The following is a 25030-nucleotide window of genomic DNA, read 5'->3' on the forward strand; positions in this document are numbered from 1 at the left end:
CTGACCTTTATTTCAGAACTAAATTTCTTTTTCCAAATATCCTCCAGGATAGAACCTGTACTCTTATTACCAATCCAGCAGAAAAACCCCTCACTAGAAAAATCAAGGTTATATCAAAAATTCTTAACAGCATTCTTCATAGAAGAATAAGGAAACAAAGGTCGGGAAAATAAAGGTGATCCCAATTGAGTGACGGATCCTCCCCATCCAGATGTAATGTGTGCGTTTGCTTCTTTTGCTTTGCTGTAACACACCCTGACCAAAGGCACCTTAGGGGACAAAGGGTTTGTTTGGCTTACAGTACCTGAGGGGTAGAGCCCATCCTGGCTGGCAGACCTGGTGGAAAGACACAGTAGCAGGTGCAGAAAGCCAGATGGTCACATGTCATCCCCACTTAAGACACAGAGCAAGCAAGACAAGGGACCAGACTATAAAACCCCAAAGCCCATCCCAAGGGACAAGTGACATATCACCTAAAGGTTCCACAACCTTCCCAAGCTGCATCATCATGGGGACCAGGTGTTCACAAACCTGCACCTAGAGGGGGCATTTATATGCAAACCACAGGTGTCAGATCCAGTTTTCAGATATGTATACAGAATCAGTCTATACATCAGTGCATGGTATTGCATATCTGTCTTGTCTAGGCAACTTAATGTGACGCTGTAAGAAAACAGAAAAGGACTGGAGTTATGGTTCAGCAGTAGAGCACTTACCCAGCATGTAAGGCCCCAGGCTTTATCCCCAGTACTGCTTCAAGGGAAGAAAGGGAAAAGGGAAATGGCAAGTACTCAGTATTCGGGGCAGAAAGTCTAGATGATTGGATGGCAGCTTTAGCACTACTCAGGTATAGTGGCTCGTCTGTGTTTATTATCCAGACGGTGCCAGGGTCAAGGCGAGTTCTAACAACGGTGAAATGGTTTGCATATGTGATAAGACATGCACAAATAATCTAGAATGCGATGATAGCTCAAATATCACCTTCTACAAACTGCAGCCTATTTGCTTTGGACCAACTGCCTCTAAAGACTGCTGTGCACATATTGTATTTAAAAGCAGCAGTATTAAGCATCATAAATACTTCCAGAAGAACAGACGTGGTAGCACATGCCTCTAGTTCCCACACTCTAGAGGTAGGCTGAGAAACTCACACAGTAGGAGCTAGCCTGTGCTACTCTATCTTAAAATTAAACGAAGCAAATGTTAGCAGTGTAGCCCTTTGCCTACCATGTGCACGTGTGCAAGGCCTCAGGTTCCATCACCAACAAGGGCATCCCCACACAATTTCTTGGCTATTATGGATAAAGAAATGACATCATTCAGTAGAAAAGCCACCCCCCCCCCTCAGTCCAGCGAGGCTTAAACGAGATGGAAAATCTCAGGGCAAACAGGAGATTTGGAAAGAGCCGATTTTAATTACAAACTTTATTTGTCCTCCAGTTCACAGTTTATATGTGGTACATCCCACCGTGTCAGCTTTCAGAGGGCTATTCAGGAGATGGGTGGAGCTTTCTTTGTAAAGGAACCCGACATTCTAAAATTTTGGTTAGAATCTTCATAGGTTTATAAAAGTACTCTCTGCAAGCGAACTGGATATATTTACATTTATAGCTTAAATTCAAATTTTGGAAAATAGGAATCTTTTCGTGTTTTTAAACATCCTGGGTTTATGTCTTAAGACTTTACTCTGAATGCCACATGTTCATGTAAGCCCAAACCTCCCCCAGAAGAGAAAGAAATCAGTTTTGTGATTACATGTAGAAGAATCATTTTTCTTCTGTGCTTTAAAAATTTAAAAATTATGTATACAGTGTTCAGTAGATGTAAGTACGGGCACAGAGGGAAGGGGAGCGGTTTGCTAGGTGCAGGGACTGAACTTTTTCTGAATCTTGAAACATCCAAAAAAGAATTTTAGGATATATATTTAAATTAAATGAATTACCAGCCTTCTCTTATCTTAAACGAAAAGTAACTCGGGGGATTTAGACTGTGCTACTCGGCATTTTCTCTAGTGTTAGAGATGACGTAGGCCAGCAGTCTGTATCTCTCCATGTGCAAAACTCACAGTGATCCCAAGTCCAGCATCTGTGCTCACACCCAGTCATGACCACAGAGGGACCCTCGGCTGGCTGGGGCTGTGCCCCCTTCTGAAGGGCATCGCACCTCCCTCCAGTTTGGCAAGAACCACTTAAGAAAATAAAAGTGTGTAAGCCTGCTGTACCTCACGGACTGATCCAAGCTGACAGTGAGCTGTGTATGAGCTCATGCGCATGACACGTGGTCTCACTGTTTTCTTCTCATCAGAATGAATCCATACCGACTGTCTGAGACCACCTTGTAATACCAGTCTGAACAGTTTTCTTATCACATCACTTAGATTACAGATGTATGTGCTCATGTCTTCTTCTGCCTTTAAAAATGACTAGTTATTAATAAATGATAAACTTCAAATACTGCCAGGGAAAAAGGGGGGCCATGTGGAAGCAGCCAAGGTTACTGGCCTGGGAATTATTACTCTGTACATATATATAGCTGTACCATGGGTACCCCGGTCAAATAAATACTCAGAGGGGCCTTCTCTGACCTCCCTTCTCTGCAGTGCCCGTGACGCCAGAGCTTCCATGTTGCTTCTGTGTCTGCGGTTGGCATCTGTTTCTTCCATCAAGCCACACCTTGCTTCCAACACAATAAGGTATTCGGAGGGGAGGGGAGAGGTGAGCCCAGGGGGAGGGCGGGGAGGGGAGGAACCACAAGCCCACCAGAAAGGGTCTTGTTTCTTCATAAGATAAGGCACTGGCAGAAAATTTCTTAGGTAAAAGGCTGCGTAAGAATTTCTCGCCATTTACAAAAAGAAATGTTGTCATCCCTAAGTGGTCAGTATCCAGGCTCAGTTCGGTGAACCATGAGAAACCAAGGGCTGATCCCTCCAATCTACATGACCAGCAAAGCATTCAGATTCATTCAGAGGCCTTATGGCACGTTAGGAGAGAGGGGAGGGGGAAACAGTCTGGGCCCAAAAAGGCATCAGACACTGCCTGTCCATCACTCAGCACTCAGTGGTCGGCTCACAGCCTCCTCAGAGTGCTGCCTCGGGACAACACCCTCCCTGGATGTAAGGTGACCAGATGGGTGTTATCTATTTGCTTTCCCTTTGAGCTCACCATGCACAATGTTTAAATGCTACCAGCAACCGTCACAAAGAGCCTAGAGAAGCCCTTCCCTACGGCTCCACCTCAGACTCTTCCTAGGGAGGGCTACTTCATGTTCTCAATGACAGCTATGTCTTCACCAGCACAGTGCGGTGTCAGACCGTTCAGATAGATGCTCTCAGCCTTCAGCAAGGGAGGCAGGACTTCCCTCTCGCTGGTCAGGTGGTTCACAGACAGGGTCCTCCTACAGGGAGTCAGTTCCTGGTTGTGGTTGCCCGCCAGCTCGGCAGAGAGCTTCCGCTTCACGGATGTGGCGCGCTGGAATTTGTCGTAGATCTCCACGCTCAGCCGTCTCCTCGTTTCCTTGAACTCGGCCGTGACATTTGCCGTCCACTCAGCGGCATGCGCTCTGAACTCTCCCACCTGGAGCATGGAGGTCAAAAACAGAGAAGCCATGAACATCAGCGCTACATCTTGTGTGATTCCTGTTCCATTTGGGGGACCGTTTGAGCGGTTGTCTATGTTCTCACAGTGACTGTGATTTGCAGCCATACAGAGGCTAATCCCTACACAGGGATTAAAATATTATGAACACAAACTTGAGAAATAAAATTATATTTATAAGGCCTTAGCCACACCTATTTTTGCGCAATAGTGCCCTTCACAGAAATGTCAAATGCCAAGTCAGGTACAGTGGGGAATGCTTGACTTGTAATCCAAGAACTGTGGAGGCTGAGGCAGGTGGATTGATTAGATTTACTGGCCAGCCAGCCTAACCTAGCTGAGAGCTCTGGGCCATCGAGAGACCCTGTCTCATTAATTAATTAACTAATCAACTAATCAATTAAAATAGATGTCACCTGAGAAACATCTGAGGTTGACATCTGCCCTACACCCCCACCACCACCACCACACTCACACAGGCATAAAGACATTTCAAATGCTATAAAAAGGAAATCTCTTAATGTGTCCCTAAATTTTCAGGATGTCATCTATTGCTTGCGTCTTCCTGAAGCTTCAAGGACTTTGACTTAGAAAGGGTCACTGTCGAGGCAACAGGACTGAGGAAGAGAATGAGGTGTTAGCCTGGGTGACCTGGGTGCGACTTGGTAGGTGTGCTGCTGCTGTTAGCTTGAGATGCAACCCAGGGTTCAGAGCCGGCAAATGTTGCCACTTAGGGATTCTCAGTGCCCCAATGAACCAGAAGAGACATTATTTCTGTATTGGGGAGAACAAAGAGAAATAAACTGGCAAATCTGTTCTGAGGTTGGCTTGAGGAACCATGAGTTTCAAGGCAGTCCCTCCAATGAGTACCCGTGGAAGGACAGAAGCCATTTGGCCTAATCCACCAACACTTACACAAGTGTCAACCTAACACTCTGGCTGAGGCTACCAACTCCACTAACCACAAGGATCTATAGAAATGATTCTGAGCACATACAAACCCAAGAACCCACTCCATGACCTAAGCCACTCGCAGGCCTTCGAAAGGCAGATACACACTTTTGTATCCTAAAATAGAAAGAGGACCACTAATCTTTGAAGGACTCCATGGTCCCTTGTAAACAAGCCACGCTTTATCATAGGGAACAACTGTTTTCAGGGGAGGTTATAACAGGACGCTTTCCTCCGCTTGACCTCACCTTCCTGGATGGTCACGTGGGGCTTATGTTACCTTGTCACCTTGTCTTCTCTCGCCTGGCAAGCAAATAACAGAAGTTTTGTTTTGTTTTGTCTTTAGATGTTGACTTATGTTTTCAATGCTGACATGGGAAAGTTAATTGATGGATCTACATTCCCATGCTTTTCTGAATAAGGATGGATAAAGATATTTACTACAATCTGATGTGTGTGTACCAGGTCATAGATATCAATGCATAGACGGGCAAAAACATCATAGGAACATTAATACCCTCTGTGGTAAATGACAGATGAGCCGTTTTCACACACACACCTTTAAGAGCTCTTTAATCTCCTCCTTGTGTTGTCCAAACATCTACACCACACCCCTCCTTCCAAGGGAGGGGAGGGGGTGGAAAGACAGGAAGAGCTGGGGTAGAGGTACCTATAGCACAACAGTATATACAGGGCACACAGAAGTTAGAGCAGCTGGGACGCAGCACAAGACCTGCGCATGGTCAAGCCAGCCTGAAACCCAGCAAGGAGTGGGGAGGGGCTCTCAGAGTCCCATCCCTATTCCTAACTGAGGAGTGATTGATTAGAGACTGATTGATTAGAGACTGATTGATTAGAGACTGATTGATTAGAGACTGATTGATTAGAGACTGATTGATTAGAGACTGATNTGATTGATTAGAGACTGATTGATTAGAGACTGATTGATTAGAGACTGATTGATTAGAGACTGATTGATTAGAGACTGATTGATTAGAGACTGATGGCTGCTGGTGAATAAGAGGAGAGTCAATGTCCTTCAGGGATATGCCCCGCTGAGAGGCAACCCATGTAGACAGTCCTACATCTATGTGCATACAAGTAGCACAAGCTATGTGCTTAAACATAAGAGCACGTGATATTAATTGGATGTGAAAGTCATGGGGTGAACTCGGAGGAAAACAGAGTGGATTTGATCAAAACATACACACAAACAAATATGAAATAAAATGGATTTTAGAAAAGAAACAATCATCTGCTATCTTGGTCTGCCACTGGTGGGGTGAGGTGGGGAGCCAAACTGGAAAGGTGAGGACTCTGTGGCGAATGCAGTTGAGATCAAACCTATGGTTACCTCTGGGACAGTAAGCAAAGAGGTGCTCAGAGGACAGCGGTTGAACCTGCAGGTGGGGACTGCCAGGCATGGTTCCCTCTCAGCTAAGAGCAGATGACTACATTTAACCTTGATCTGGGGAGAGATCAGCGTGAAAGAAGCTACAGTCATCCGAGAAGAGGGAACCTCATTTGAGGAAAGCACCTCATCAGACTGACCTGTAGGCAAGTCTGTGGGGCATTCTCTTGACTAATGGTGGCTATGGAAGGGTTCAGCCCACTGTGGATGGTGCCATCCCCTAGGCAGGTGGTCCTGGCTGCTGTAAGAAAGCAGGCTGAGTAAGAAATCCAATAAGCAGTATTTCTCCACGGTCTCTGCTTCAGTTCCTTTCTCCAGGTTCTTGCCTTTGATTCCTTTCATGGTGGACTAAAAGGAATAAGGCAAATAAATCCTTCACTATCCAAACTGCTTTTGGTCTTGGTGTTTATCACAGCAATGAAAGCAAGTGAGTACAGGAATACCCTTGGGCTAGCAGAGCAGAGGGAGTGTTTGCTGGTGATACATTCAATTGCTCAGATTTGGTTCCCTATGAATCTCACACACAGCGATAAATCACCATCCACGGTTCATAGTAGGGCTTCTATTTCTTAACCAGGTGCCTTCCTGCCCAGGATAATGGTGCAAGAAGTCACAGTTCACACTGTCTTCTTGCCTTGAGGGTCTCCTGTCTGACAGAGTGAAAGGCCTGGTTTGATATACAAACACTGTCCTGAGGGTTTCAAATATTACATTTAACTGGAAAAGTTAAAAGATCTGCTTTCTCTGTAACTCCGACTTAATTTGAAAGACAAATTACAGCTTAAAGGTTAAACATCTCCTTCAGTAAGATCTTGAGTAAAATAGCTTCCTTTTTCTAACTTCTCAATTTTCCAACTTTGTTTCATAGCCAAAATCCCAATAGAAGTTTAAAAAAAAAAAAAAAGTTTGGAGCAAGTTCTCGGCACACATCCTCTTTCCAATCTGGAACTCAGTGTTTCCTTAACCTTCCCAAGTTTTAGGTTGATGATAAGCATGCCCCTTGGCTGGGCCTGGTGTAAAATTTGAATTTTGTTATAAAATGAGAATTATTTCTGTCTGTCCTACTGCTGATGAATTTATGGAGGAATTTGCCTGCTCTATTTCACAATTATCCAAGAGTAAGGACAGCAAGGGTGACTCTACTCCTTTATGAGTTTTTCCTAGCAGGAAGTTTCATATGATAAATTGAGCAAGCCAAACTACATTCTCTGTCCAAATGAGTGACGAAAGTATCAGATATGACATGGAACTTATTGTCATACTCCAAAAGGTCGATACCCTTCTAGAAGATCACTTCCCCTTCCTTTGGTAGTGTTCTCTCTCTCTCTCTCTCTCTCTCTCTCTCTCTCTCTCTCCTAAAGGAAATTTTACTGAAAAAATTAGACTTTGCATATCAAAAGTCAACTGTTAATCTTTTTACTGGTTAAAACCAGGTACTGAGTATGTAGCAGACATTCAATAAACGTCTGATGGGTAAATGAACACATCACTATAAAGCCCCCCCCCCCCCGCCTGACATACTGGTGATAAAAGTTAACACCAGGAAGCCCACACACGCTGCTGGTTTTCCTCCCCCTGTATTTGATAATCTTATTTTCTTCCTTTTCCATATTTTGTAAGGGGAAAAAAAGTGCCTTGTAAATGAATTGTTTTGCAAATGTCTGTATTTCAAACTGGTCTGGACCCCTTTCCATGTTAGCGCCTGTTTTCCTCTCCTGGTTTCTGTCAGCGACATAGCACACCTCAGCATGCTGGGTGCGTCAAGGCTTCCATGTGCCATGCCCCCCACGGGCTCATGGTTTTGAAGACTTGGTCCTCAGATGGTGGCAATGTTTGGGAAGGTCCTGGGAGCTTAAGAGATGGAGCTGCGGGTGGGACTTAAGCCTTCAGAGCCTGGCTTCACTTCCTATCTACTCTCTGCTTCCTGACTGCCAGTGCAATATGACTAGCTGGCAGGTACCCTGCTGTCGTGCCTGCCCTGCCATGATAGGTATCCTGCTTGAACTGGACTCCTCAAGGAAAACTACCCCGCCCTCCCCTTCCCTCCAAGCCCTTCCCTTCCTCTCTTTGCCTCCACTCCCTTCCCCTCCCCTCTTCTCCCTTCTCTTCTCCCTTCTCTTCTCCCTTCTCTTCTCCCTTCTCTTCTCCCTTCTCTTTCCCTTCCTTCCACTCCCCTCCCCTCCCCTCCCCTCTCCTCCTCTTCCCTCCCCTCTTCTCTCCCCTCCCCTCCAGTTTCTTCACTTTCCCTATCCTTCCTCCCCACTCCCTGTCTCCCACCCTCCTCTCTTCCTCCTTTTAGCTGCTTTCTCAGATGTTTTATCTCAGAAGCACAGAAGGCAGTGAAGTAAGAGACAGGCAGGATGGAGTGTGTGATGTCATATGCAAGAGTGGGCAACTAGGTGGCATTCTCTTTCCTTTGAGGGCTGCAAGAAGTGACCCATAGTCAACCCTCCCGACTCACATCTTGCTAATGTTCCCTGGTTGTCACTGCAACTAGAAGCAGAGACAAACAGACTATCTTTCACTTTTTCAGACATGAGGTTTTGTTTTTGTTTTGTTTCTTTTTATGTTTGATTTCACTAGGGAACCAAACCCTAAGTCCAAATCCTCACTCTACCACCTGTCACTGCACATGTGTTTCTCAAGTGCTGCTTTAGGATAACATTCTTTGTTGGTTGGAGAACCTTCTCTATACAGTGCTATAACAATCCAAAAAAAGCAGCATCCTAAGAGCGACAGCCGGCACAAATACACACCACATAAACTTCTAGGATACGACACACTCACACCAGTGTTAACAAAGATGGCTCCTTTTACTGAGAATTCATTTGCAGACAGGATTCTTGGCAGCCCCACACTATTTATTTTTCTTTTTTGCATACTCACACACACACAAACTCCACCTTTCCACATCAGAAATAGGATCTGATTCTTGACACCCCAACCCCAACCCCAGAAAGCTAAATATCTCAACTTTGTCTTCATTGCAACTTGAAAGTGAAGGGGTCTTAAAGATCCGGAGAAAGCATAAAACGTCCCTTGGACTTTACCTGAATTTTCTCAAGAAGCAGATTTCACAAAGTCACCAAGGAAGGCCTCATGGGCTGCTCATGACAGAGAACTCTCTGCAAAGCCAGAGTCTTGCAGCCGTTGGGAAAATGGCAACTGCCAAAAGGCTTCGGCCTGTCCAAGTCCTGGGCTGCTTGACTCTTATCTTTAGTTGCATTTGACCTCTGGCATGGGAGGTTATTTTTTCTCACTCTGCAGAATGTGATATTCCTAATTTCGATAGGATCCTCAATGGTGAACAAACAACCTCTGTAAGGCATCTCAGCTGTGATGTGATAAGTCAGAAACGGACAGGGAAATGAGGAAATGACTCAATGTATAATCATATCCTGCGTGCCCATAGGCAGGCAGTTAGCATCTACTCTTGAGCATCAGATTCATTAGTGTAAAGCAAGAGAGATCAGCTGCAACAGAAGACAGAGCAGGAGAGATGAGCGCGCACACATGTGCATGCCTGTGAGAGTATCCTTAGAATACAAAGAACTCTGTGGTTGGTAAATACAATGAGGCAGGTGTTGATATAATGCCCAAGGATATCTTCATTATAGATTAATTTTAAGGCTACAAATCTTTCTGAGAAATACAAAGAAGTCACACTAGATGGAAACACCCTACAGCTGGTGATGTTATTGGTATGGCTTGAGTCCCCTAAAGGAAACAGTGTATCAACTCATAAAATTATACCCTTGGGCTATTCATAGCCTATGTTCCCTCTTAATTGTGTCTATTTCCACTGTATCATCTTTAGGAACAAAACTGCCAAACCTCATGCTCAAAAATATGGAGAAAAAGATAAGTTCCTCAAGAACTAAATCAAGGCATGTGCAGGAAAGAAAAAGTATCCCCATTCCTTAAGAAGATTATTAATTTGTTCCCATTTCTTTAAGAAAGAAAAAAATAAACAGCAATTTTATACAGCCCTCACAACTACTCAGTAACCATTGAATAACACAGTGTCCTAAAGTGTGCAGTGTAATACCCATCAAGCCATATATTCAAGAAGTAAGCCGGGCGTGGTGGCGCACGCTTTTAATCCCAGCACTCTGGAGGCAGAGGCAGGTGGATTTCTGAGTTCAAGGCCAGCCTGGTCTACAAAGTGAGTTCCAGGACAGCCAGGGCTACACAGAGAAACCCTGTCTCGAAAAACCAAAAGCCAACCAACCAAACAACCAAACAACAACAACAAAAAAGAAGTAAATGTGCTCTGTTAGAAAAAAGTAAGACTTTAAGAAAGAAATGTTGGAGTTGGGCGGTGGCTCGGCAGCTAAGAGCACTTGTTGCTCCTGTGGCAGAGCCAGGTTTCCTTCTCAGTATCAACGTGGCTGCTCCCAGCTATCTCTAACTCCAGGTCCAGGGGATCTGGGGGCCTCTTCTGACCTCTGCGGACACTAAACTCACGGGGTGCACATGCATGCAGGCAGGCACAGTACCCGCACACGTAAAATAAATAAAACATTTTAAAATGTTCAAAGCACCAAAATTTGATGTTTGCTAGAACATTAAAATTTTTTCTCTGAAATTCTGTTAGCTATAACCTCCTGGAAAATTACCACGAATCATCACACATTAAGTTGGCTTTATTTTGTTGGATTTTACTTTTAAAAACCGTATAGCAGCTTAAATCAGTGATTCTTAACCTTCAGAATGCTGTGACCCTTTAATACAGTTCCTCATGTTGTAGTGACCCCAGATTATAAAATTATTTTTGTTGCTACATCATGACTATAAAGTTGCCACTGTTATGATTCATAATATAAATATCTGATATGTGACCTCAGTGAGAGGGTCATTCTATCCCCAAAGGGGTGACAACCCACAGGTTGAGCATGCTGGCTTCTATAGCATTTCCTCTCCCTTTGACATAGCAGTGTTCATCACATAATGACCAAACAGACAGCACACAGTAGTCCTGAGTGGTTACCATGGATTTCCTCAGCCTGGGCATTTCCTGAAGAGTCTTCTCCTGGATCCCACATGTTTCAAGCTTTTCTCTAACTCTCATCGTCTCCGACTGACAACAGCAAGGGCAGTAAGTGGGTAGCACACAGTCCCTTCCTCACAGACCATGGGGGTAACCAACCTCTGTCACTAAACCATCCCCCTGTCCTAAACTTACCTGATCCCACACTTGCAAATGTCGTAGCTGCCTGGTCTGCTGCAGTTTCAATTCTGCACTGTCATGGCAGTGTGGCAACAGTTCAGAATGGTACTCCCCTAGCTAATTTGTGTTCCTTTCCATTTATTTCCCTCTAACTTGCTTTGTGCCTCTGGCTTTGGGTCTCTCTCTCTCTCTCTCTCTCTCTCTCTCTCTCTCTCTCTCTCTCTCTCTCTCTCTCCTGCCTCCAGGTGACCATGTCTTTCCGTTTGTCAATGATCTCAATGATGTACGTCCATACTTCCTGATGTCTCTTTTATCCATATCTCTAGGTCAGGTCACTCCTGAACCCACAGTATCTAACTGACTGCTCAGAGGGCATCTCACTTGGATGACCCGAGGGCACCGCAAGCTCCAGGTCTCCCTGATGATACTGCTGAACTTCTGAAGCCTGGCATTTGAAGCTCCACGCCATCCCAGTCCCTGCAGCCACTGAGCTGCCCAAGTCAAACATCATCACCCATCCCTCTTCCTCGCACCCGGTCTCACATCTGTTCCTGCAGAGCCACCCTTCCCTTTCAGCTCCTTCTCAGCCATCCGCCCCACTGTGCTGTCTCACCCAAACCACACTGAATCTCCTAGCATCTCCTTGTTCCTCAAACACAGCCTCCATGCAGCAACCATAACCTTCTGTACTATTCCACCATATCGGAGGATCTCATGCGATCTGAGGTTTGCCTATCCCTACAGGCTCAGGTCTAAACAGCTGCCGTCCCCAGCTCTGCCTGCAGGAGCTCTCTGTATACTTCTTTCAGCTCCGTGAGCAGACTATGCTTGCTTGCCAATCTCTCGGTCCAGACAATAATGTTTCCCTATTCCTCTGGGATAGGTTCTGCTGGCAGGGAACTGAACGTCCTCACCAAGCCGTTCCCCTAGAATCCATTTTGATCATCTGTTTGTTCCTGGGCCACTGTGTACACTCCGTTCTTCCCTCACTACACTCTCGGTACAACTTGTTACAATTGTTGCTTTAATTTGCTTGTCTGGCTTCATGGCAGGAGACAGGTTTTGACTGCTGGGTCCTGTTGGGTATTTCCAGTTCTGGGAAGAGTGTATGCATTGAGAATGTAGCCAGTGTCAGCTGGACAAATCAGGCGAACATATGGCAAGCCAGTCTTCAAGATTCTTTATACATAATCAGGTCAAAGGGAGTCTGTTTCCTCAGCTGATAAGACATCTTGTTCCTCCCGACAGGGAGAGGTAGCTTGTGAGACGCACTCATGCCTAGCCTGGTCTGCATAGGTAAGGCTCAGCATGTCTCCTCAAACCTTGTTTCCAAGTTTCTATCCGCCAGAATGCCTGGCCTGCATAGACGACTCCTCTCACTCTCTTCAGCTTACCATTTCCATAGCTCTGACTGCCTTGCATGACCATACCTTGTAAGCAATCCTAGACTCTGGCCTTCCCCATCTGTGCTGGCTAGCGATTGGCCTGTCAGAGCTTTTCCAGAGAGGGAGAGCCATTCTGTGTGTGGATGGAACCATCCTTCCTATCATGGGAGGGACTTGGGGGGACAGACTAAATAAAAGGTAAGAGGACAAAGCCAGATGGGCTCCGGCTCGAATCTCTCTCTGCTTCCTGATTGTAGGAGCAATGCAGAACCACCTCCCTCACAGCCACACAACTGTGCCTCCCCCCACCAAACAGATCCAAGAAAAATCCATCCCTCCTTCAGTTGTCTCTTATCAGGCATTTTGTCCCATCAATGATAAAAGTGACTAGCATACTGTCCTCATGGGATTCATTTCTTTAGAAATTAAACATCCCCCTTGACAGCTAGAGGCCTTTGTTTGGACTCTAAGGCCTTTCAGGACACCAAAACATCATGCTCACAGAATCCTGGGCTGCTTGCCTCTGCAGCAGTGGTCCAGAGCTTATGACTTCTGGTTCTTTGTGTTGTCCCAAACAATGTGAGGAAGACCCTTCGAACGGCAGCAATATATTTTAAAACAAGCACTTGCAATAGTTTTATCATTTGGGGTGGGAGGTAACTTTCCTAAACTGTCTGACTGACTGACTGCACAAAGGACAGCTCTACAGCTCTTTTAGATGTTTACAATTTAGAAATCATTTTAGGACGATTGTCCCTGTGCGTGTGAGTATTTATCACTCTACTGGCTCCCATCACAGATGAACCAGACTCCGTGAAAGCCTGATCCTCAGCCTTCTGTCTCCTGTAGCCTTCTGTCTGTCCCCCAAACACTCTAGAAGGCAACAGCTCCAACTGTGCTTCAGAAAGCAGTAACTCAGAGAAGTACACTCATTCCCCGCCTTGATGGGGATGTGCCAGAAACATGAGTATCTCTGAACTAGTGAGAAGCTGCCGACTGCTGCCCGACACAGACATCCCCCTGCGGGAACACCGGGCCCTCCGTCCTGAGGTTGGTATTTGCATTCTGAGTCAGTGTACACTAGCACAGCCCAAAGACACGGCAACTTAGAAACCCGGGGTCCTACTCATTGGCTCAATGCAACCTACGCATCAGAACCAATTTTAACAGTTTCAAAACTATTCATATCCGGTGACCAAGGCCAATAATTTACAGAATCATATTCCGATCAAGAGTTTCTGGCAAAGAGAAAAAAACTAAATGTGTAAGATGTCATATTGTAAACACAGTAACGGTAAAACCTGTAAGATGCAACTGTGTTTTGAGAGGCCCGTTGCCTGTAGAAACTATTTTCTACTACCATGATGGGGTTAAGCGTTAAGTAAAATTGTTTCATAACTAAATATTACCATATATGATAATGAATGCATATAAGCAAACATATCATATGTATATGACATGGTAACTGGATTCTAACCACTGGGCACCTATTAATGCACTAAGTGTTGGGATTTATGTTGCTCTTTGGAAGATGTAAACATTTTGGTGTAGTGTTTTGTTCTCTCCTATCATCCACTGGTGACAGGATCTGTCGGATGACATATACTGCAGAGCCAGCTGCGAACAGAGGGTTCTGGGATGCTTCTCCTTTGCTCTGTAAAGCCTGAGCTTCAGAAGCAGACGTCGTCGTCCCTGGGAACCTATTCAACCTGGATATCAATGCACACAAATGTGGCTCGGTGGAATCTTTAATTTTTAATGTTATAAAGTAAATAAAAAAATAACTGAATCTGTCTGAGTCCAGATTTTTGAACTGTACCTCATGCAATTTATTATCCTTCCCTCTGTGCAGTGAAAAAAATTCCTTGCCCAGACTTTTGTGGCTGTCTAGATGGGTCTACTTCTCAAAGCCTCATCAGTCTGCATTGGGAGGCAGGAAGCCCAGTACGGTTTCAGGGAACTTTCCAGTCTTGGAAATGATTTTCAAATTAAACTTCTGAGAAGTGTGGTCTTTTAAAAGACCACACTTGTATAAAGAGATTATTTTCTAAATAACTCTACAAAGTGCCAGCTGCACAGTCCCCAAGAGTACAGAATCTATGTCTGGGAATCCATCTTTGAGAGGCAGAAAGTTGAGTCTGTTTCTGAGAGGGGGTGGTAGGTCTATGCATTCTCATCTAACGGTATAGCCATGTGTCTAGGGAAAGGACACATTCCCACCCCATCCTTTGACTTTCCCTTCCTTCTGCTTCGCCATCGCTGGGCAGGGACATGCTCGTGGGAGCAATTGCTCTGACATAGCCACATCCCTCATTTTTGGTAAGATAGCCATTTCCAGGGTAAATTTAATAGAAAAATACCTACCCTACAAAGCAACAGTCATGGTCTTTCTGACCAGCATGGCCTACCAGCATCACACTGTTGGACCTCGGCCCAGGTGGCATCACATAAACTCTCCAGCACTGAGTAGTGCTGACTCATGAGTCCTGTTTTTAATGCGATTTAGCGACAGTCACTCCATTTTAGCCCTGTGGTCTAGTTCTTCTATATTAACTCAGGAAAATTATCAAATTTAGAATAGTCCCTCCCCAAACTGTACACTTACCTTGACTATATAACAATTGAGTGATTCGGAGCCAACTTCACATCATTTTAACAGTGAGTACCTTCATTTTGTCCACTCAACCTCAAAACACATCCAAACTTTGTCCCCACTTCAACCATGTCACCACAGCCTCTGTGCTTCCCTCACAGAGTTCTCTGCTTCAGTGTCCCAGCCTCCTTCCACACTTCCCCAAACCTCTGCCACCTTTTAGATTCTACCATCTTTTGGGTTCCACGAAGAGGGAAATCCAAAATTGCCAATATTCCAAACTGGCCCTCTTCTAAAGATGAGCCTTCTGGCGCTTGTTCCATGTCCAAGGCCATGTCCTTCCCTCCCTCCTTCTGTGCTCTCTCTTCACCCTCTCTTTCCTCATTCCCCTTCTTTCTTTTATTTTCCTCCAGTCTCCTACATTCACCCCACACATCTTTTCCCCACACAGTGTTCTCTGCGTTACCTAAGTTGTATCCTAACTGGTTTTGCTTTTGCTTCTCAAATGATATTTTTGAGTAGCAACCAGCATGTCAGGTCAGACGGTCCCTCTTCTGGACCAGCCAAGGATGAGCAGTTTCTCCCTGTGATTCTGAGGTCTGTTCAGGTGCCAGCACCCATTTCAATGCTGGGCAATACTTCTAGGCATTAGCTCTGTTTCTATGGCTTTAGCCCTTGATGTTGGTACAGATGTAATAACTAACACAAGCTTCTTCTCTTAGAAAAGTTCTCAAGCCCAACACTTAGGACTTGGTAATGAACATGAAGGAAACTTTGTTCCTTATCAGGAATGAGTTCCCCAGGCCTTCCCAGAATTCCTCCTGTTCCTTTAGATGGTGAGATCATAAAGTAATGTGCTTTTCTCGGCACTCAGCTGTCCCCAGACCTTAATGTATCGAGGAAAGTTAAATATTAAAAGCAGCCAGCTGGGTTGAAAACATCTCTCTGGTTCACTGTGTAAAAATAATCGGAAGCCTACTTTGCGTTCCATTTTCGGAGACTGCCAAGATGTAATTCCTAACAATTAGCTTTATTCACTTTCTGAAGTATTGACATTTCATTTTATTGCTGAACAGCATTGTTAAAAAGAGCAATTTAAACTGTCTCTTTACCAACCAGGTTAAAAAAGCCCTCCCTAACTAACCTAAAAGGAATACTTAAGCGTCACATCATCCTGACAGAATGGTATGCAATCCTGCCCCCACTGCTTCAGGAGAGTTTATGTAACACTCATAAAGTATCCTTAACCTAAACTACCCTTCATAGTTAGTAATTCTTGAACACCTCAACAGCAAACATATGAGGGCCATGCATAAAGACTGAGAATGACAGCATGGGTTTTGGTCTTAATACTGAAGACCTTCGAAACTCTCTCAGGTGCTCTAGCATTGGGGTTTCTGTTGCAGCCTGTTTTAGGGAGCCTGTCACGCTTACATAACATCTTACTACACTGTACAAATTTGGATATAGAAATATTTAAAATGGTTGAAATCAATTGTGTGCTGTTTATAAAAGTCTACACAGTTACATGATGGAGCTTAGTTATTTGCCTAACTGTGAGTCAATGATGAAGCTGTGCCAGCATCGTGGTGAGCTGGTGGAAGGGGTAATGAGGGGTCAGAGGCAGGGCTCCCTTCATTGTCAGTGTTCTTAAGGGATTGTAGAAAAGGCCAAGTCAAACTTAATGACCCAGTGAGGGAGCCAATTCAAATTTAGAGGCTTTCATTCTGAAATAAATCCATTCAATGTGAATGAAATTGAACATAATGCCTTCTCAAGACATATTAAGAAAACCTAGACTTAATAACAATTTATTACCCCTGCTCTATAAAGAGGGTTTTATGTTCACCACAAGGATATGGAAGCAGTCTGCTAAACATATTTTTCTTCCTTTTCTCTTTTTCTCCCCTCCCTACACAGTGTGGCTCTAACAGGTAAGCGAAAGAGAATTAGGTAAACGTCATGGCCCTGGGTTTGAAGAGGGTCCTTTGGCTCCCCTGCATGAGGGGAGCATCCACCCAAGAGGCTGCCCCATGCTGGGTTTCAGTCTGAGCTAGCCAAGGAGGATAATCACAGAAGGAGCTGGCAGAAAGGACTGGACATGAAGCAGTGTGTGGCACCCGTGCGGAGGTGGCACCGAGGACGATTCAATACGGGCTGCCTATAAAGAGGCTGATGCAGTCAGAAGGTGAGAGCTACAGAAATTGGGTATTTCACCCTAGAGAAGAAACAAGGTAGAGATATTGAAAGACATGTGCTGGCTGGTTTTATGTCAACTTGACATAAGCTAAAGTCATCTGGAAGGGGGGAACCTCAATTAAGTAAATGCCTCCATACTTAGGCAGCCTCTAGGCAGCCTGAAGGGAATTTTCTTAATTGGCGATTGATGGGGGCAGGTCCATGCCATTGTGGGTGGTGTCACACCTGAGCTGGTGGTCCTGGATTTTCTAGGAAAGCAGGCTAATCAATCCATGAGGAGCAAGCAGCACCCCTCCATGGCCTCTGCGTCAGCTCCTGCCTCCAGGTTCCTGCTCTGCTTGGCTTCCTGTCCTCACTTCCTCTGATGATGATGAACGGGGACAGGGACAGGGACGTGTAAGCCAAAGGTATCCTTTGCTCCCCAAGTTGCTTCGGTCATGGTGTTTCATCGCAGCAACAGTCACCTTGAGTCAAGGTGAAAACACAACGAGAATCTCTTGTATTAGATTGGACTTGGAGATATTCATATCAACCCATGGCTTCTGAGATAGACAGGCAGATCAATGGCTAGATACATGATAGGTACATAACAGGCAGATGATAGGTAGGTAGGGAAGTAGGTAGGTTCATATATGATGGATAGATGATTGATAGATGATATACGGATAATCAAAAGCAAGCATGAGGAAGTACTATGTATCCATGTGTAAAATATCCACTACCTTTGTCTACAGAGAATGCCTGGGCAGTGCCCAGCTAGCTCACAGCAGAGCATGAGACTCTCAGAGAGACGATGGGAGCAGCAGCATTCCCATTAGCCAGCAATGCCCAGGTCTCTGTCTCTAATACCCATTCCTCCTTTGCAGGAGGACAAAGTACAATGCTTGGGCAAAGGCAAGACTCCAGAGCTGAGCAGAGAGACTCCAGCGGAGGCTGCAACACTTGGGGTACAGTGATGGGGTTATGTCAGGAGACACAAAAGTGTAGGGAGAGGCCGCCACCAGCAAAGCCTCAGCAACTTGAGCACTATTGTACTGGATAGCTTTGTGTCAACTTGACACAGCTGGAGTTATCACAGAGAAAGGAGCTTCAGTTGGGGAAATGCCTCCATGAGATCCAGCTGTAAGGCATTTTCTCAATTAGTGATCAAGGGGGGAGGTTCCCTTGTGGGTGGTGCCATCTCTGGGCTGGTAGTCTTGGGTTCTATAAGAGAGTGGACTGAGCAAGCCAGGGGAAGCAAGCCAGTAAAGAACATCCCTCCATGGCTTCTGCATCAGCTCCTGCTCCCTGACCCGCTTGAGTTCCAGTCCTGCATCCTTTGGTGATCAACAGCAGTATGGAAATGTAAGCCAAATAAACCCTTTCCTCCCCAACTTGCTTCTTGGTCATGATGTTTGTGCAGGAATAGAAACCCTGACTAAGACAACTATCATAAACAGTAACCCATGAGCAGTACCTCATGTACCCTATAATGGAAGAAATAACCTATGTATCTGTGTTGGCATAACCAAAAAAAAAAAAAAAGTCGCTTATAGTGGCATACATCTTCACTCTAAGCACTAAGGAGAGTAAGACAGGACTGCTATAAGTATTCAAGGGCAACCTGGGCAATGAAGACAGTATTAGGCCAGCCTGGGCTATATAGTAAGAGCTAGTTTCAAAACATCAGACAGTGACTGGAAAACAGCTCAGTGGTTGAGTTTAGTTCCCAGAATAAGCACCTGTAATGGCAACTCCAGGAGATCCAATACCCTTCTGGCTCCTGAATCTATCTGTGTGCATGCAAACACACACACACACACACACACACACACACACACACACACCTTACAATGTTAATACACAAATTGGTAATTTGATAACCTCCAGCCACACAAGATTTGTTATCAGTTACACCAAGAGAAGGATAATTTTGGTGAAGTCCAGCAGACAGCTATTTATGCAATTGAACGACTTGAGCATCTGGGGTTCCGATAGAAGTAACAGGGAGGGTCCTCTCTGTTAGATACACGCCAGAGATCCAGGGATCTACGCCAGAGATCTAGGGATCTACACAGAGAGAGATCTCAGGGTCTACTGGGATACTTGTGGTTTTTTCAGCACTCACAAGGAGGTCCCTAGATGATACAGAGAATCAACACTGTGCTAAATTTCATACGGTTACCATGGCCTTTGCAACTATCCAAGCAAAAGGAAGAATATTAGAATTTTACTTAAAATGCATGTGGACAGAGGTGCTTTCAGATGATATTCTAGGGTCTCAAAATCAAAAAAAGAAAGGTTAAGATTGCCATTCAGGAGGTCTGCTGGTCAAACACAGGATAGCAGGGCAGTAGAAATAAATGTTTATATCACTCTACCCATCCCCTGCCCTTGGTCCATGGAGAGAAACAGAGTCACTCTCCCTATGGGAGCAAGTGTGTGTGTGTGTGTGTGTGTGTACACATGTGTGTGTGTGTCTATATCTGTGTATCTGTGTATGTGTGTTTGTCTCTGTGTCTGTGTGCGTGTGTGTGTGTGTGTGTGTGTGTGTATGTCTGTTTGTTTCTCTGTGTGTGTTTGTCTCTGTGTGTATATCTGTGTCTCTGTGTGCCTGTGTGTAAATGTGTATGTGTGTGTCTGTGTCTCTCTGTGTGTATCTGTGTCTGTATGTCTGTGTGTATATCTGTGTATGTGTGCACATGCGTGTGTCTGTGTTTGTGTGTATGTGTGTGTCTCTCCGTGTGTGTGTATGTGTGTATGTGTTCAGTATGGATGTGTGCCTGTAGGTGCATGGGCTTATGTGTGTGCGCACGTGTGTCAAGGCCAGAAGCCAGAGTCTACATCTCCCATAGTCACTCTCCACCTTCACTGAAGCAGGATGCTCTGGGCAGTTTTATGTCAAACTCACACAAGCTACAGTCATCTGGGAAGTAGGAGCCTCAATCGAGAACATGGCTCCATCAGATTGGCCTGTAGGCAAACTGGTAGAGCATTTTTTTGACTGAGGCTGGATGTTGAAGGGTTCCGCCCACTGTGAGAAGGACTGCCCTGGGCCAAGTGGTCTTGGGTTGTATAGAAAAGCAGGCTGGCAATCCTTGGAGAGGAATCCAGTAGGCTGTGTTCCTCCGTGGTCTCTCCTTAGTTCCTGCCTCCAGGTTGCTGGCCTGCTGGAGCTCATGTCTTACTTCCCTGATGATGGACTGTGATGAGGATAGGTAAGCCAAGTAAATACTTCCCTCCCTAAGATGCTTTCCATCATAGTCTTTATCACAGCGGCAGAATGTAACTGGGACCCAGGGCCTCTCAGTAACCCTGGAGTTCACAGATTCACATCGCCTGCCTGGGACTCCACTGTCTCTATTTCCATACTGTTGGCATTACAGACACATGCCACCATCATCACATGACTTTATGTGGCTGCAGGGGATCCCAAACCAAGTCCTCACACTAGCATAGCAGTCACCTCACTGGCCGAGTTGTCTCCACAGCCTCTGAGACTCACTCCTGTGTTCTCCTCCACCCTGAAGTTCTGAGGGAAAAATTTAAATGTTTTTGCCTTAGATATAATGGATGTGGGAAGGGTCACATAATCAGAAACCTATAAAGACATCTTGCAGCAGGTATTGGTTATTAGGATTTATGTTTGTTTGTGTCATTAATTGGGGAAAGAAGACAATGAAATTATATGATGGATTCCCAAAGAATATATGATTCAGCAAGTGTTATAAACCCCTGCCACATGATATAAGATATGTGTGTGTATTGATGTGTCTTCCTGTTTGTGTGTGTGTGTATACACATGTGTGCATAGTCTTCATTTTTAAAAGAGGAAGAACACAAAAAGCAATCTATTTTTGAAAGTGTGATTTTATACACCATGCTACCTCATAGCTTACTATGAGAATACATACATAGCTTAGTATGCTATGTACACATTGTAGGTGCTTAATAAAATGGGTCAAAGCAATGTCCATGGATTGGAATGGACTTCGTAATGCCGCAGGGAGATTGGCTGATGCTAGAGAGGAGGGCATGAATTATACAGAGTCCTGGGCAGAGTGGAGTGAGTGATGAGGAGTTTGTAATCCAGAAACCCACTGGATAGGTTGTGGGGAAGAGCCCTGCCCCCACAGAGCTCACCACACCTTGGACCAACAGTCACACAAAATTATACAAACTGTGGTGAAATAAGATTAAGACAAAAGCAAAGTCAGACATGGTGGCACACAACGGAAACGGAGGCAGGAGAATAGACTTCCATGAGCTCCTGAAAGGAGAGAGACTTTAGGCTGAATGCCGGAGGTCACTGCTGTTGGCAGACATGTGGCACCAGATCTGCGATCTCGATGATCCACAGTCATCAGGGTGACAGGCATGGGTAAGGGGGCTGGAGGCCACTGTTCCACACTAGGAAGGGATAGAACAGATGTGTAAAGGAGCCTGGTGTATCTAGAGTTCCAAGAGAAGGACCTGGAGAATCCCCCAGATAAACCTACAAGATAAACCCGAGAACAGACAGAAACCAAAATATGTGAGAGTACCAATCACGTAAAAGATTTTTAACTTCAATCTCAGAGCCATGCAGAGAATTTTAAAATTCAGAATAACATTTCAGAGTAAAACTTTCTTTTTGATTAACACAATGTCATGGGGCTGTGAAGTTGGTCATCTACTATAATTTACTATCACATTGCTAACGCTTACTGCATAGAATGCTAAAGTTGGACGCCAGTGACCATGCAGTCCTGTGGTCTGGGAGAAGTGCAGTGGGAAGGACATACATCTAGGTGGACAGGACACTCTCCCTTCACTGTCCCCACCACACAGGCCATGAGCTATCGGCAATGGGGAACAGAATTCTAAGTAGCATTCTTGTCATGGGGATTGGACAGACTTGACCATGACCGCCTTATGATCCACCGCAGTGGCTCTCCAGGGGCAGAATACTTAAATATCAAGTATGCATTTCTTCATTTTTTTTTATGCTCTACTCTGTGACGGCAAATGATTTTGCTAGATGATATGTGGCAGATATTTTTCAAGAAAAAAAAAGACTTACCGCATTTACTCTCTTAAGGGTCATGAGAAACACAGGCTGCTGTTCATTTTTAATATGTGTACATGGAAGGAGAATATTTTTAAATGCATGGTTGGAATGGGACTATTATAAATGTCCCAATAAACAGGATGAACTATGAAATCATCCTTAGAATACTTAGAAGAGTTTTAGACTAAAAATCTCTCAAAGAAAGGTTTTCAATAAATTTGAATAGAACCAACTCTAAAAGCCACAGTGTGACATCGATGGACAAAGGTGATTTCCAGCCCTGTTTGCACAGTTAGTGCAAAGACAGTAAAAACTCAGCGTAATATTAGGGGATGAAATCAAAGGTGCTCTTTCTTCAGTGGAATCTATGTATCTATGGAAGTCTCTGTTTTCCCTCATGACAGGCATTAAGAATCAAAATAAACAGCCATATACATACACATACATGTACAGCCATATATGTATACATATACACATACATATATAGTCATATATGTATACATATACACATACAGCCATATATGTGTACATATATACATACATATACAGCCATATATGTATACATATATACATATACATATGTATATACATACACATATACATATGTATATACATACACATATAGCCATATATAGCCATATGTGTATGTGTATATATACACACATACACATACAGCCATATATAGCCTAATGAGGGCTTGGCATAACACTGTCAGACCTATATCCAAAAATTAACAAATATATGACCCACTCTGCTCTTATTACCAATTTTTTTTACCAAGAACAACAAAGTTTCTGTATAATGAAAAAGTGCCATTAAAATATGTAAAAAACTAGCTCACCACCATTTTTTAACATTTATTTCAAGAATAACCAAGTTTCTGTGCTATGAAAAAGTACCATTTAGTTATGTAAAAACTAGCTCATGGCCATCTTTTAATATTTATTTTATTTGCACATATTTTTAAATATCTTTCCTTTTAGAACAGGGATACAGTGATATGCTTATTAATATGCAGATAAATGTGTAGAGGCAAATGGTCAATCCTCTTTTTACCGGTAACATTTCACAGTAAAAACCTGGAAATTACCAGGGAAGAGAAGTGGATTTATGGGAGTTACAGAGCAAAGCCGACTAATGTCAGGATGTTGGAGCAATGGATGAGATGGACTGCAGTGGTGGCAGGGCTCACGGACCTAAGCGATGGTACGGGGACACCGTGTGAGACAGGAACTTTGATGTGCTGTGGTCATAGCATCGGGAGAATCTGTGACATAGGAACTTAGGGGGTGAGGATGAATGGAGGATTTGTCATGAGCTACCGGGGTGGATGTTGGGTGGTGTTTCCCAAGAGTTGGAACATCACTGGGTGCTAAGAGAGCAAGACACTGGGTCTCATGAGAGTGCTGATTAGTTGAGGTGATGAAGGCTACTTCATCTGTAGTGCGTCCCCCTCAGTGGGAATGACCAGCCTCCCCAGGGTCCCTCAGCACCCCTGCAATGCGACTTTGCTTGGGTCAGAACTCCCTTGGATGCTGAATCCTGGGCCTAATCTCTCAGGACCCTATCATGTCTCCTTTCCATGCTACCTGACACTATGACTACCCTGTCATGTTCTTAGTCACACGGTCCCACATGCAGCCATCCCTTCATCCTCCTAACACCCTATGCAATTTCCCCTCGGTGTATGATATTCTAATGAAGCACTGCATCTCAGCTCCTGAGATTATTAGAGCAACAAGAAGTAACTCATACATCTGCCAATGTTTGGAATTGAAGGTAGGCAATATAGGAATTGTTTTACATCTGAAAGCTGTTGTCATGTCATGTGGAAGCTGTATTCACCATTCATCAGTATGTTGGAAACTGCCCCAGGCAAAGTAGATATGGGTTTTGTTTGTTTTTATTGTTGTTGTTGTTTTTGTTTTGTTTGTTTTTCACTATAGAAGTCACAGGAAAAGTAATTTCTGCTTTCCTGGCTAAACTAGTCTTTGATCATGCACATTAGCAGAATAGTGCAGATGCCAACTGCAGAGGTGCAGCTGGGGCACTGAAGAATGTGAAAGGCAGGATAGGGTGTGGGGGCGTGGAATGAGGGGTTCAGGGTGAGGGGTGAGGGAAGAGGGGACTCTGCCCACTCTGAGGCTCTCTCTCTGCTGCTTGCAGATGCTAATGTAGCCATCTGCAAATCAATGCCCCGCTGGTTCAGAAAGAGGTCTGTTGAGTTCTAACTGCACAGTGGCATGCTGAGGAAAATGTTCATAAGACCCAGGAAGAAGTATCTTTCCAACTTCTTTTTCAGAGGAGGAATTGCTTCCAGAAATTTCTCTTAAAAGTAAACTTTCCGGGCTAATATCCGCTTATCAGTGAGTGCATATCTAGTGACTTGTTTTGTGATTGGGTTATCTCACTAAGGATGATATCCTCCAGATACATCCATTTGCCCAAGAATTTCATAAATTCATTGTTTTTAATAGCTGGGTAGTACTCCATTGTGTAAATGTTCCACAGTTTCTGTATCCATTCCTCTATTGAGGGATATCTGGGTTCTTTCAAGCTTCTGGCTATTATAAATAAGGCTGCTATCAACATAGTGGAGCATGTGTCCTTATTACCAGTTGGAAGATCTTCTGGGTATATGCCCAGAAGAGGTATTGCTGGATCCTCTGGTAGTACTATGTCCAATTTTCTGAGGAACC

General features: G+C 44.4%; 1 protein-coding gene across 6 annotated transcripts in view; it reads right to left on the reverse strand.

Annotated features, from left to right (window-relative positions):
• Window positions 1-1408: 1408 nt before the first annotated feature.
• Kcnk2 (potassium two pore domain channel subfamily K member 2) overlaps window positions 1409-25030 on the reverse strand; it is a 200398-nt gene continuing 176776 nt past the window's right edge. For 4 of the 6 annotated variants that reach the window (XM_021197378.2, XM_021197377.2, XM_021197376.2 and 1 more), the window contains one exon: window positions 1409-3572. In XM_021197378.2, the coding sequence (XP_021053037.1) occupies window positions 3255-3572 (318 nt within the window). In that variant the 3' untranslated portion in view covers window positions 1409-3254. The remainder of the gene's footprint in view (window positions 3573-25030) is intronic. The other 2 variants (XM_029539109.1, XM_029539111.1) reach the window with 1 other exon arrangement.

The sequence above is a fragment of the Mus pahari genome, chromosome 5 (genome assembly GCF_900095145.1).
Source record: "Mus pahari chromosome 5, PAHARI_EIJ_v1.1, whole genome shotgun sequence".
NCBI classification, from domain to species: domain Eukaryota; kingdom Metazoa; phylum Chordata; class Mammalia; order Rodentia; family Muridae; genus Mus; species Mus pahari.